Here is a 13617-nt window from a genome sequence, read left to right as displayed (position 1 = left end):
TATTTCGATTGTCCAGGGTCCCCACTGGTTGTTTAGCAGGCTTCCTGCTTCTGATGTACTTAAAAAACATTTTGTTATTACCTTTTGAGTTTTTAGCTAGCTGTTCTTCAAACTCCTTTTTGACTTCTTTTATTACATTTTTACACTTAATTTGGCAGTGTTTATGCACCTTTCTATTTACCTCACTAGGATTTGACTTCCACTTTTTAAAAGATGCCTTTTTTCCCCCTCTCACTGCTTCTTTTACATAGTTGTTAAGCCACTGTGGCTCTTTTTTAGTTCTTTTACTGTGTTTTTTAATTTGGGGTATACATTTAAGTTGGGCCTCTATTATGGTGTCTTTGAAAAGTGTCCATGCAGCTTTCAGGGATTTCACTCTAGTCACTGTACCTTTTAATTTCTGTTTAACTAACCACCTCATTTTTGCATATTTCCCCTTTCTGTAATTAAATGCCACAGTGTTGGGCTGTTGAGGTGTTCTTCCCACCACAGGAATGTTAAATGTTATTATATTATGGTCACTATTTCCAAGCGGTCCTGTTATAGTTACCTCTTGGACCAGATCCTGTGCTCCACTCAGGACTAAATCGAGAATTGCTTCTCCCCTTGTGGGTTCCTGTACCAGCTGCTCCCCAATCATTTAAAGTATCGAGAAATTTTGTCTCTGCATTTCGTCCTGAGGTGACATGTACCCAGTTGATATGGGGATAACTGAAATCCCCCACTATTATTGAGTTCTTTATTTTGATAGCCTCTCTAATCTCCCTTAGCATTTCATCATCACTATCACTGTCCTGGTCAGGTGGTTGATAATAGATCTCTACTGTTATATTCTTATTAGAGCATGGAATTACTATCCATAGAGATTCTATGGAACATTTGGATTCATTTAAGATTTTTACTTCATTTGATTCTACATTTTCTTTTACATACAGTGCCAATCCTCCCCACCCCCTACTCCCGCACGACCTGTTCTGTCCTTCCGATATATTTTGTACCCCGGAATGATTGTGTCCCATTGATTGTCCTCACTCCACCAGGTTTCTGTGATGCCTATTATATCAATATCCTCCTTTAACACGAGGCACTCTAGCTCACCCATCTTATTATTTAAACTTCTAGCATTTGTGTACAAGCACTTTAACAACTTGTCACTATTTATTTGTCTGCCCTTTTCAGATTCTTTTTTAATGTGAATGTTTCTCGTCTGATCTGGCCCATACTTTATCCTCTTCCATCCTCTCCTCCTGACTAAAACCTAGAGAATCTCTATCAATAGACTCTCCTCTAAGAGAAGTCTCTGTCCGATCCACGTGCTCCTCTGTACCAATCGGCTTTCCCCCAACTCTTAGTTTAAAAACTGCTCTGCAACCTTTTTAATGTTAAGTGCCAGCAATCTGGATCCACTTTGGTTTAGGTGGAGCCCATCCTTCCTGTATAGGCTCCCCCATCCCAAAAGTTCCTAATAAATCTAAACCCCTCCTCTCTACACCATCATCTCATCCACGCATTGAGACTCTGAAGCTCTGCCTGCCTACCTGGCCCTGCGCATGGAACTGGGAGCATTTCTGGGAATGCCACCATAGAGGTCCTGGATTTCAGTCTCTTTCCTAGCAGCCTAAATTTGGCCTCCAGGACATCTCTCCTACCCTTCCCTATGTCACCGGTACCTACATGTACCACGGCCACCGGCTCCTCCCTAGCACTACACATAAGTCTATCTAGATGCCTCGAGAAATCTGCAACCTTCGCACCAGGCAGGCAAGACACCATCTGGTTCTTCTGGTCATCACAAACCCAGCTATCTATGTTTCTAATGATCAAATCTCCCATTACTAACACCTGCCTTTTCCTAATGACTGGAGTTCCCTCCCCCGGAGAGGTAACCTCAGTGCGAGAGGATACCCCAACATCATCTGGAAGGAGGGTCCCAATTATGGGAAGGTTTCCCTCTGCTCCCGTTGACTGCTCTGCTTCCCTGAGCCTTTCATCCTCCTTAACAGCACGGGGGCTGTCTGACTGGAGGTGGGACATATCTACAGTGTCCCGGAAAGTCTCATCAACATGCCTCTCTGCCTCCCTTAGCTCCCTTAGCTCCCAGTTCTGCCACCCTGGCCTCCAAAGCCCATACGCCGTCTCTGAGGGCCAGGAGCTCCTGGCACCGAATGCACACATACGCCACCCACCCACAGGGCAGGTAATTATACATGCTACACTGAGCGCAATAAACAGGATAGCCCCCACTCTGCTGCTGGGCTTCTGCCTGCATTCTCTCCTACAGCTACCTGTAGGAGAGAATGCACAGGACAGGGACTCTAGAGATAGGTGTTTTGATAAAGGAGGTTTCCTCAGTTATGCTGCTTTCCTGCTGCTTGGGAGGTGAGGAGTGAAATTCCGCTCCTTCCATTTCCCTCCAGAAGACCTTCCATCGATTCCAGCTTCTGGCCGGTCTCTATTAATAATCAAAACATCTTGATTTTCACACACAGAAGAATCTGCTGTCTCTTAAACACGGTCATCTTATTGATATTGACACCCACAGAAACTGAGCATATTATTTTAATAAATCATACATCATTCCTTCCTTCCTGTTTTTTCTAACAAAAAAAAAATAAAAATGAAAAGAGTAGGCCAAGACCATAAGCTCCTGTATTTTAATTTTCAAAGGCCCTGGGATTTTATTCCCCATCCTCCCTGGAAAGAGCTAACTTTTGCAGTCCTGATAAACTGATCTCTCTGTTTTATGATATCCCAGTTTTGCTCCAGAGTAACACAACGTGCGCTCACCAGGGACAGCCAAGTAGGGACGTAGGGCCTGCTTATGCAGCTGTTTTGCAAAATCAGGGCTACACTGTGCCTTCTGGCACATCCCTGAGTAAGGTGGTGCATATATTGCCCCACCCCAGGAGTAGCTCCAGGAGGCACAGTGTAGTAAACTTCTGTTGGCCTACATCAGGAGCAAATTGTGAAACCCCACTATGTATGGTCAGCGGCACTGGTGGCATTTTGGGGAGTCAGAGCCAAGGCTCCATCATTCCCCACTCCACTGCCTGCATAGCTACTCCAGAGGGAGAGTAAATCAGCATACAGTGCCCTCTTACCTGTGGGCACCTGTACGCAAAGTCTGGGTAGCCCAGGCACACAGGTGCAACTTCCATTGAATTCAATGGGAGACATATCTATGCAAGCGAAGAATTTTGCCCATAATACACTATAAGGGTAAAAATCAGCTTTTGTAGTCAGGGCCCCAGAAGGTCCCCAGCACAATGGAATTGCAGAGACTCATTCGGTATGCAATTTCACCATCTTCCAGCAGATCTATGTATCATTTCAATGGACCTGTGACAGGGTGCAAGACACCACAGTGTCTGATCCCTGATGAATAAGGGATTCATGCAGCTCAACTTCCCTCTCCCTTTGCTCAGATAAAGGCTGCTTGGGAGACAGAAGGGGGAGAATACCACTGGGAAGATGAGACTGCAAACCCAGGATGGTGAGGTTTTTCTTCACTCTATTTGCCTGTGTTCTCTCTGTTTTATTGCTTGTTATAAACATTGTTGCTTAAAGAAAAGGCCTTGAGGGCTGTGCTTTTCTGCTAAGACTAAGTCATTCCACCTGCTTACAGATCTACTGGGTGGCATCAGGGTAAATGAGAACCGAATCTGGCCCCATCACTGACATTTACTACAGCTACATTACTGGAGAAAGTGGAATTAAAGAGCTTTTCCTGACAGGAAAACATCAACCAGATGTTCTTATCCTCACAATTTTCTCAGTAAAAGTGACATCTCTCCTGACCCAAACTGGCTGTCAATCCACTGCATGCTGAGCTGCTAATCTGTATTAGTCTCAAAGTCTACTGAAGTGTTGTCCCACCATCATGTACGAGGAGGTGTGGCCTCAGGTTTCGCTCCTTCAGAATGCGACAGGCTGCTGGTGCCGGGGCAGTGACTTCATTCAGCAAAATGTTGAACCCCAAGCGCTGGAGCTTCGCCACAAACTTGCCTCGAGTGGCCTGGGTTTCATTGGTGCAGAACCGCAACTTCAGGCCAGACGCTTTGATCCTATGGTGTAAAATGAGTGGAGATGCTAATCAGACAGGTAAGGTGTAGGGAGAGAAAGTGGGACCACTTTCAAAACCCATGTATAACCAGGGTGGGAAGGAAAGGGAGGAATACATTTTAAGCACAGGTGTAAAGATCTAGGAGTATTATTATTTACTTTTTAAACATACTGCAACAAAAGTAACAGCACTTTACAAGCACATCAGAAGACAAGGCCCTGCCACAAGGAGCTCAGAATCTAACTCAGAATCATAACACACATGAAAAGACCAGGTGCCAGAGTGGAGTAGTCCCCCTCTTCATGAACACCCAGCCCCCTCACTTACTGCACTTAGTGACAGTTTGCAAACGTTTTAAAGATACCGTCCTAGGGCCAGGCATGACTGTGGATCACAGGACGTGACTTTCCTGTTGCACCTGTAAATCTAGGGTAGTATCTAGCATTTAAACCTGTGGTCTACTTTCAGCTTCCACTGGGCTACCTCGAGGCTGTAGACCCCTTATGATGGACAGCCCACCCACCGGGGAGTCCAAGCAGCACATGAGGCCTGGAGCTTACTGACCCAGTCCAGAAAGTGGTCAGCACAAAACAGAAAGTGTCTGGCCAAGGCACAATAGAATCATATTGATTCAGCTCAGCTCATAGGCAACCTACACCAGCAGAGCCACAGCCATAAAATAGAACTGCAAGCAATGCTGGCTCAGGGGTGAATCACCCTTTCAAATGCACTTTCCCTCTGTGTGGCAGAAGAGATAAATCTAGCTCTGTATCTTTCAGCCTTTAGTCCAGAGAGTTGCACTCATTAACTGAGGGCATTATATAGCCATAATGATAAAGGTTAGCATGATATCATCATGTAGTAGCACTTTAACTCAGATTTGCACCTTCCCACTTACTGAACTTCTGTTCCAATGATCAACCCTATTACATGGCTATTGAATTACAGTGCAGGGGAGTTACCCTGTTATATAATAAAACAATAATATTTTGCACTTGTATAGTCACAAGGTACAGCCAGGCTAGTTCCTCATGTTGCAAGAGCAGTGCTCATATCAACATGTGCATGAGTGCTGTAGCAACCACAATTTAATCTCGTCCCGAAACAAAACATCTGTGCTGTTGTTTGTTGACTTCATTGGGAGTCTGGGTGCTGAGCAACTCTGAAAAACAGGGCTCTGTTTGTTAGGTACCTTTATATGGATTTATTTTAGGCACTCAAACTTGAAAATGTTGGTCTTAACCTCCATGTGCTTCAATATACCCATCCATGAAAGGGTGATAAATGATAATCATAGAATATCAGGGTTGGAAGGGACCTCAGGAGGTCATCTAGTCCAACCCCCTGCTCAAAGCAGGACCAATTCCCAACTAAATCATCCCAGCCAGGGCTTTGTCAAGCCGGGCCTTAAAAACCTCCAAGGAAGGAGACTCCACCACCTCCCTAGGTAACGCATTCCAGTGCTTCACCACCCTCCTAGTGAAATAGTGTTTCCTAATATCCAACCTAGACCTCCCCCACTGCAACTTGAGACCATTGCTCCTTGTTCTGTCATCTGCCACCATTGAGAACAGCCGAGTTCCATCCTCTTTGGAACCCCCCTTCAGGTAGTTGAAGGCTGCTATCAAATCCCCCCTCATTCTTCTCTTCTGGAGACTAAACAATCCCAGTTCCCTCAGCCTCTCCTCATAAGTCATGCGTTCCAGACCCCTAATCATTTTTGTTGCCCTCCGCTGGACTCTTTCCAATTTTTCCACATCCTTCTTGTAGTGTGGGGCCCAAAACTGGACACAGTACTCCAGATGAGGCCTCACCAATGTCGAATAAAGGGGAACGATCATGTCCCTCGATCTGCTGGCAATGCCCCTACTTATACAGCCCAAAATGCCATTAGCCTTCTTGGCAACAACAGCACACTGTTGACTCATATCCAGCTTCTCGTCCACTGTGACCCCTAGGTCCTTTTCTGCAGAACTGCTACCTAGCCATTCGGTCCCTAGTCTGTAGCTATGCATGGGATTCTTCCGTCCTAAGTGCAGGACTCTGCACTTGTCCTTGTTGAACCTCATCAGGTTTCTTTTGGCCCAATCCTCTAATTTGTCTAGGTCCCTCTGTATCCGATCCCTACCCTCTAGTGTATCTACCACGCCTCCTAGTTTAGTGTCATCGGCAAACTTGCTGAGAGTGCAGTCCACACCATCCTCCAGATCATTAATAAAGATATTAAACAAAACCGGCCCCAGGACCGACCCTTGGGGCACTCCACTTGAAACTGGCTGCCAACTAGACATGGAGCCATTGATCACTACCCGTTGAGCCCGATGATCTAGCCAGCTTTCTATCCTCCTTATAGTCCATTCATCCAGCCCATACTTCTTTAACTTGCTGGCAAGAATACTGTGGGAGACCGTATCAAAAGCTTTGCTAAAGTCAAGGAATAACACATCCACTGCTTTCCCCTCATCCACAGAGCCAGTTATCGCATCATAGAAGGCCATTAGGTTAGTCAGGCACGACTTCCCCTCGGTGAATCCATGCTGACTGTTCCTGATCACTTTCCTCTCCTCTAAGTATTTCATAATTGATTCCTTGAGTACCTGCTCCATGATTTTTCCAGGGACTGAGGTGAGGCTGACTGGCCTGTAGTTCCCCAGATCCTCCTTCTTCCCTTTTTTAAAGATGGGCACTACATTAGCCTTTTTCCAGTCATCCGGGACCTCCCCCGATCGCCATGAGTTTTCAAAAATAATGGCTAATGGCTCTGCAATCTCATCCGCCAACTCCTTTAGCACCCTCGGATGCAGCGCATCCGGCCCCATGGACTTGTGCACGTCCAGTTTTTCTAAATAGTCCCGAACCACTTCTTTCTCCACAGAGGGCTGGTCACCTTCTCCCCATATTGTGCTGCCCAGTGCAGCAGTCTGGGAACTGACCTTGTTTGTGAAGACAGAGGCAAAAAAATCATTGAGTACATTAGCTTTTTCCACATCCTCGGTCACTAGGTTGCCTCCCTCATTCAGTAAGGGGCCCACACTTTCCTTGACTTTCTTCTTGTTGCTGACATACCTGAAGAAACCCTTCTTGTTACTCTTAACATTTCTTGCTAGCTGCAACTCCAAGTGTGATTTGGCCTTCCTGATTTCACTCCTGCATGCCTGAGCAATATTTTTATACTCCTCCCTGGTCATTTGTCCAATCTTCCACTTCTTGTAAGCTTCTTTTTTGCGTTTAAGATCAGCAAGGATTTCACTGTTTAGCCAAGCTGGTCGCCTGCCATATTTACTTTTCTTTCTACACATCGGGATGGTTTGTTCCTGCAACCGCAATAAGGATTCTTTAAAATACAGCCAGCTCTCCTGGACCCCTTTGCCCTTCATGTTATTCTCCCAGGGGATCCTGCCCATCTGTTCCCTGAGGAAGTCAAAGTCTGCTTTTCTGAAGTCCAGGGTCCGTATTCTGCTGCTCTCCTTTCTTCCTTGTGTCAGGATCCTGAACTCGACCATCTCATGGTCACTGCCTCCCAGGTTCCCATCCACTTTTGCTTCCCCTACTAATGATGGACTATCTCACAAAAATATTGACTGGTTTAATCAATGTTTGTAAAGCATGTCGGGCTCCTTAGAGAAAGGGGAGGTAGTGCTGAACTAACAGTGTTAGAGTGCTGAACTGGGAGGCAAGAAACAAAAGTTCTATTCCTGGCTCACTGCTGTGGGATCTTATACAAGGTTTCCCCCTATGTAAAACAGGGATGATGGTACCTTTGTTTGTATAGCACTCTGAGATCTACAGATGAAAGGTGCAATATCAGAGCTAGTTATTGTTATTATGCTTAATTACAGTCATATTGACAATTATTTCATGACTCTATCCTGTGCCATGACATAAAGGCCAAGATTTTCCAAAAGCAATTTAGTGATTATGGGTATGTAACATGAGCGGACTCACCCCTGCGGCGCCTCCTGCTGGTCTCTCAGGGAATTAGCTTGACCCAGCCTCCGGAGCGCCCTCTGCGGGCCGGTGATCTGCCTTGCTCTCTACTTCTGGGCCCCGTGCCCCTCCCAGGACCCCGGTGCCCCTTGCTCGGGGTGCTGCACCCTGGCAGTACCCACACGCTAGGTCTCCCCTCCCACGGGAACCTCCACCCGCTAACCCTACCTTGCCTCAGCACTAGGCCACTGCCAATCACCATCTAGCCCCCGCTCCCTGGGGCAGACTGCAGTATAGGCCACTCATCACTGGCAAGGAGGGTTTGGACCTGCTGCCTTGGTCTAGCCCTGGGCTGCCCTCTGCAACCCCCAGTACCTCCTGGCCTAACACTAGGCTGCAGCCGGGGGCTTTCCAGGCTGGAGCTCCCCAGCTCCTCAGCCTTTCCCCAGCCCTGCTCCACCCAGGTACTTTACTCAGGGCCGGCTCCAGGCACCAGTCAACCAAGCACATGCTTGGGGCGGCACCTGGTAAGGGGCGACCAATCTTGGGGTGGCGGGGGGGGCAGCGCGGCACGGCATTCCACGGGGGGGCGGGGGCGCTCCGGCGGCGCGGCGCTCGGCGGGGGGCAATCCGGCGGCGTGGTGCTCGGCGGGGGGGGCGGCAAGGGCCGCGGCGCTCGGCGGGGGGTTTCCGGCGGGGCGGTGCGGCATTCCGTGGGGGGGGGTGCTCCGGCGGCGCTCGGCGGGGGGCAGCGTGGCGCGGCATTCCAGGGGGGGGGCGCTCCAGTGACGCGGCGCTCGGCGGGCGGGCTCCGGCGGCTCGGCGATCGGCGGGGGGGTGGTGCGGGCCGCGGCGCTCGGGGGGGGTCTGGCGGAGCGGCGCTCGGCTGGGGGGGGGCGGGCTCCTGCGGCGCTCGGCAGGGGGGGCGGCGCGGGGCGCAGCGCTCGGGGGGGGTTCCGGCGGCACGGCGCTCGGCGGGGGGGGGGGGCTCGGGGGGGCGGCGCTTTTTTTTGCTGCTTGGGGCAGCAAAAAAGTTAGACCCGGCCCTGACTCTACTCTAGTTCCCTGCAGCCAGGCCCTTCTCTCTCTCTGCACTCAGAGAGAGACTGCTGAGCTGCTGGCTGCCTTGGCCTTTATAGGGCCAGCTGGGCTCTGATTGGGGCGTGGCCCAGCTGCAGCTACTTCCCCCAATCAGCCCAGGGTGTTCTCTCTCACCCCCCGTCCTTTCCAAGGGCTGTTTTTAAACCCCTCAGAGCAGGAGCGGGTGACCACCCCGCTACAGGGTACCTCAAGTTTTCGTTGCCCAACCTGAGATGCCACAAAAAGGCCTATTCTCAGAGGACAAGCACTGAGGACTTTCTAAAAATCAGGCCCTTGTAAGACACCCAGAAATGGAGCCAAACCACATCACTAGTTGCTTTAAAAAATCTTGGCCAAAAGGACTGAAGTTAATATGGATTTAGATGCCTAACCTTAAGTACCAGTGTTTGATAGTTTGGAACTAATTTTATAAATTCTTATTAAAATATTGTAAGAAGAAACAATACTTTTCTGTAAGGAAAGATCATTCTGCTCTGCTTCTCCTCTCAAGATGACAAAATGTGCAGATTCTTTCCCCAGTGAAGTTCATAGTAGCATGGTGTAAACAGCAAAACTAGTTTGATAATATATTTGGTGAAGAATCTTCCATCAGAAAGAATTCTTAGAAATCTGATCCTAATGTAGGGCGCCCCTTCTACACATTTACACTGTCTGGCAATGTCTTCTTCAATAACACAGGTGATTCATTTCTTTCTTATTATTTGTCTTTCCTAATCATAGGTATGTGAATTATCAATTACACTTAGTGGTTAATTGCCCTTCACAAAGATAGCTTTTCTATTTTAAATTAGGCAGTTAATATATTGTAACTAATAGCATTCACTTGTACATTATAAATATATCTTCATTGATTAGAGCAGTGAATGTGAGATTAACTCACAAGTTAATGAAGCAATTGAGTGAAGAAGTGCAGGGTGTACCCAGGGAATAATTATTGTTAATGAATTATGATGTGACCTTCTCAGAACAATGAACAATTGGTGTGACAGTTAGATGACAGTATTTCACATCTGTTATTCTAAACATGATTTCAGGTGCAGTTAAAAAACAAAACAATATATTTTATATATATACACACACAACAAAACTTTAGGGAGTGTTTTACAGTTAAAACAATTTAATTTAAATGTAAACTAATGTCACATCCTTGGAAAAAATCATGGCTCATGACTGGCTGAAACAATCATGTGATGAATAAAAATCTACTGTTTATTTCCTCAAAGGTCAATAAAATGAGTTCTAGAACAATTTTAAACAATCAAATTTTATTGCAAATGACTACAACTTGATAGGTTATGATGTATGCAGCAAAAATTATTATTCAGCTCACTAGAAGTGAATAATAGGTTTTTTTTCTGGATTTTCTAACTCTTCTCCTCTTTAGAATGTTAGAAGGAAAAACACTTACACTTCTGAAACTCATGACCATACTGGAGACATTCAGAAGTATTTAACAATGCTAATATCAACCTCATATTTTGATGACCATCAATATTCATTGTCTTTCAAGGTAAATAACAACTGAGGTCGGACCAATGACTCTTAGTGTTTATGTCAACAGAAGTAACTAACTACTTAATATGGGCTCAGCTCTGAAAAGTATTGAGTAGAGTTGGTCAGAAAAATGTTTTTTTTTTCCCTGTGGAAAATGTCTATGAAAAATAAAAAAAAATAGTTCTCCAAAAATGTTTGGCGAAAAAATCAAACACTGAATATTTGGATTTGGAAATGCTGCCAGGGCACCTCATGAAAGTTGTAATTTGGGTGCTTCATGTCTACACATTCTCTTCTACAGGCTGAGCTTCCTGGCCAGACTATATCAAAACTGAATAGAAACATTTTGGTTTTCAGACAACATTTTTCAGATTTCAGCTGAAAATCAAAAACTTTGCAGTTTGGGGGTACACCTCTACCCCGATATAACACAAATTCAGATATAACGCGGTAAAGCAGCGCTCCGCGGTAAGATTTTTTGGCTCCCGAGGACAGCATTATATCGGGGTAAAGGTATATTTGGTTTTTCAATGAAAAGCTGAAATTTTCCACTGACAGCAGACACATTTTACAAAATAATTTATGTTGTAGAAAACCTTGAAGAACAGTTTTGATGGAAAATGTTTGACCTGCCCTAGTACTGAGCACTCTGGCCTGGATCAAACTCCTGGCACAAAGCAGTTGTTCAGTCATGGTAGGTGCGTATTTTCAAACATATTAGGAGGGATATTTCAATGTTCCTCTTAGTGCATGTGTATTGAGCCAACAAGTGATTGTTCTTTGACAGACTATTGTGCCACTACCTATTACCCTTACACAGCTATGAACTTTGTAATTGTCAAAGGACTTGTCTCTACAGTCATTCCACACATAGGGTGAAATCCTGGTCCCCTGAAGTCAAAACTCCTATTCACTTCAACAGGGTCAGGATTTCACCCCTAGAAGTGTTACAAAACAGGGATTGAACAACTGCATTTATTGAACACAAGATGCCATGCAAAGCAAGTCAATACTTACTATATTTGAAGCATTGCCCCTGCATTAGCAAAGAGAAATGAGAAATCCTGTGTCATTAATTTGGTTCAGTTATCAATGGTCAAAAGTTGTTAGAATCTGCTATAGGGCAAGTTAATAGTGATCTCTAGTCTGTGGGGGTATTGGAAATAGTAGAAAGGAGGATAAAAGTAAAGATCAAATTATTTGCAACAAAACTTGTTAGAAAAGAATCCAACCTTATCAGCTAAACTGCTAAAGAATAAACCATTCAAAAAATTTCCTGCAGGTATAACATACTAGCCCTCCCCTTATCAAAATTAAAAATACAACAGCACACTTCTGCCACAGTTGTAGTGGAACTACAGATTTATGATTATTTGTATTACAGTAGCAACTACCAGCTCCAGTGAAGCCTGGTACTCTCCCATTTGTCTATAGCAGTGATCCCCAAAATGTGGGGCACGTCCCCATAGAGGGACATGGAGGAATGTTCAGGGGTTATGCGGCGGGGCCTGGGCCAGCCCCCATGGGGGGCAGGGAGTGCCACCCAGCTCCGCTCTGACCCCTGTGCTGCCCCAGCTCCGTTCCACCCCCTGCCCAGCCCCAGTCACAGCTCCACTCAGCCCCCTGCTCTGCCCCAGCTCCAGCCCCAGTCACAGCTCCACTCCACCCTCTGCTCCACCCCCAACCCAGCCCTGCCCTCATTCTCTCTTCACCTCCAGGCCAGCTCTGCCTCTAGCCCCAGTTCTCCCCCAGCTCCACCTTCAGCCCACGCTCCTTTGCTGAGCCAACTTTACAGTAATGGAGAGGACAGATTCCATGACTGGTAAGGAGGGGGGACCGCGAAAGGAAAAGTTTGGGCACTACTGGTCTATAGTCATTGGCTGTCTCTTGTCTGATACATAGATTATAAGCTCCTTAGGGCAGGTACAATCTTTTTGTTCTGTTTGTACAGCACTTAGCACAATGGTCCATGAATAGGGCTCTGAGGCGCTGCAGTAATATAAATAATAAATAACTAGAATGTGAATAATGAAATGATCAGGGCTCCAGCAATGTCAAATATATCGCTGCGGTGACAAATATTTGATTCAAACTCTAAAATTATTATAAATCAACCAAGATTTGAGTTCAAGCTGTGTACACAACCAAGCAGTGGATCATTAACAATTATTTTGTACCCAAGAACTGTCTGAGCAGCTTTGTGAAGATTTTTGCACTTGCCAGGTATTTATGGACATTCTAAACCTGCTTTTTACTTGTGAGTGGTTCCCTTGTCACAGAAGTCAAATCACATTACATTTTCCAATATGGCCTCTAGTCCCTCTTCTGCTTCCGATTAACTCTGTGTAAGAACCCCTGGAACTCAAACTTTGCTTGTGAGTTCAGAGTGAAATTTTAACAGGGAAAAACTGGGTTCTTACCTCTTGGAAGCTCAAAGACAGCAAACCTGTATAACCTATTTCTGATGCAAAAACATTTCTCAAGGCCCTTTCAAAGAAATCTGGAAATGAAATAGAGTTTGCACATCTCTAGGCTGCATACTTAATTTTGCAAATATTGTTTATACTTAAGGCAATAGACAGGAGGAAGAGTTGACTTTAATGTAATCAACATTGTGAAATAAAGAATCGGGTCACAAAAGAAATCTCCATGTCAAGAAACTAAAAATGGATAGGTTAGTAAAGAACTAAAGAACAACAGGTGGAGGCTGGATGACTTTCCTTTAACACTTACAGTAGGAAGAATTTTTTAACCTGCTTAACTACAAAAATGCATCGCAGTCTCACCGAACTAATCCCTAAATCATAGATCGGGGCACACTCCTGACTTTGCTTGTATTTTGAATGTGTGTGTGTGTATAGGATGAATGAAAATCAGTTTTTTAATTTCAGTTGAGAGCTGTCTCTTATACTACACCAGTTCTTTGAACTGACCTTTACCTCATTCTGACAGAACAGGACAAGACTCTGAGTGACAATGTCCCACAATGCAATTACTGTGCGTCAGATGAGCTGGTCCCTTACAAATCACCT

General features: G+C 45.7%; 1 protein-coding gene across 1 annotated transcript in view; it reads right to left on the bottom strand.

The window, feature by feature from the left end:
- The window catches only part of LHPP (phospholysine phosphohistidine inorganic pyrophosphate phosphatase), a 185606-nt gene that overhangs the window by 145165 nt on the left and 26824 nt on the right, over positions 1 to 13617 (bottom strand). The window contains exon 2 of the mRNA XM_065408024.1: positions 3877 to 4064. Within this exon, the coding sequence (XP_065264096.1) occupies positions 3877 to 4064 (188 nt within the window). The remainder of the gene's footprint in view (positions 1 to 3876; positions 4065 to 13617) is intronic.

The sequence above is a fragment of the Emys orbicularis genome, chromosome 7, assembly GCF_028017835.1.
Source record: "Emys orbicularis isolate rEmyOrb1 chromosome 7, rEmyOrb1.hap1, whole genome shotgun sequence".
NCBI classification, from domain to species: domain Eukaryota; kingdom Metazoa; phylum Chordata; order Testudines; family Emydidae; genus Emys; species Emys orbicularis.
Note: the sequence above shows the minus strand (reverse complement) of the source record. Positions and strands in the feature narration are given on the sequence as shown.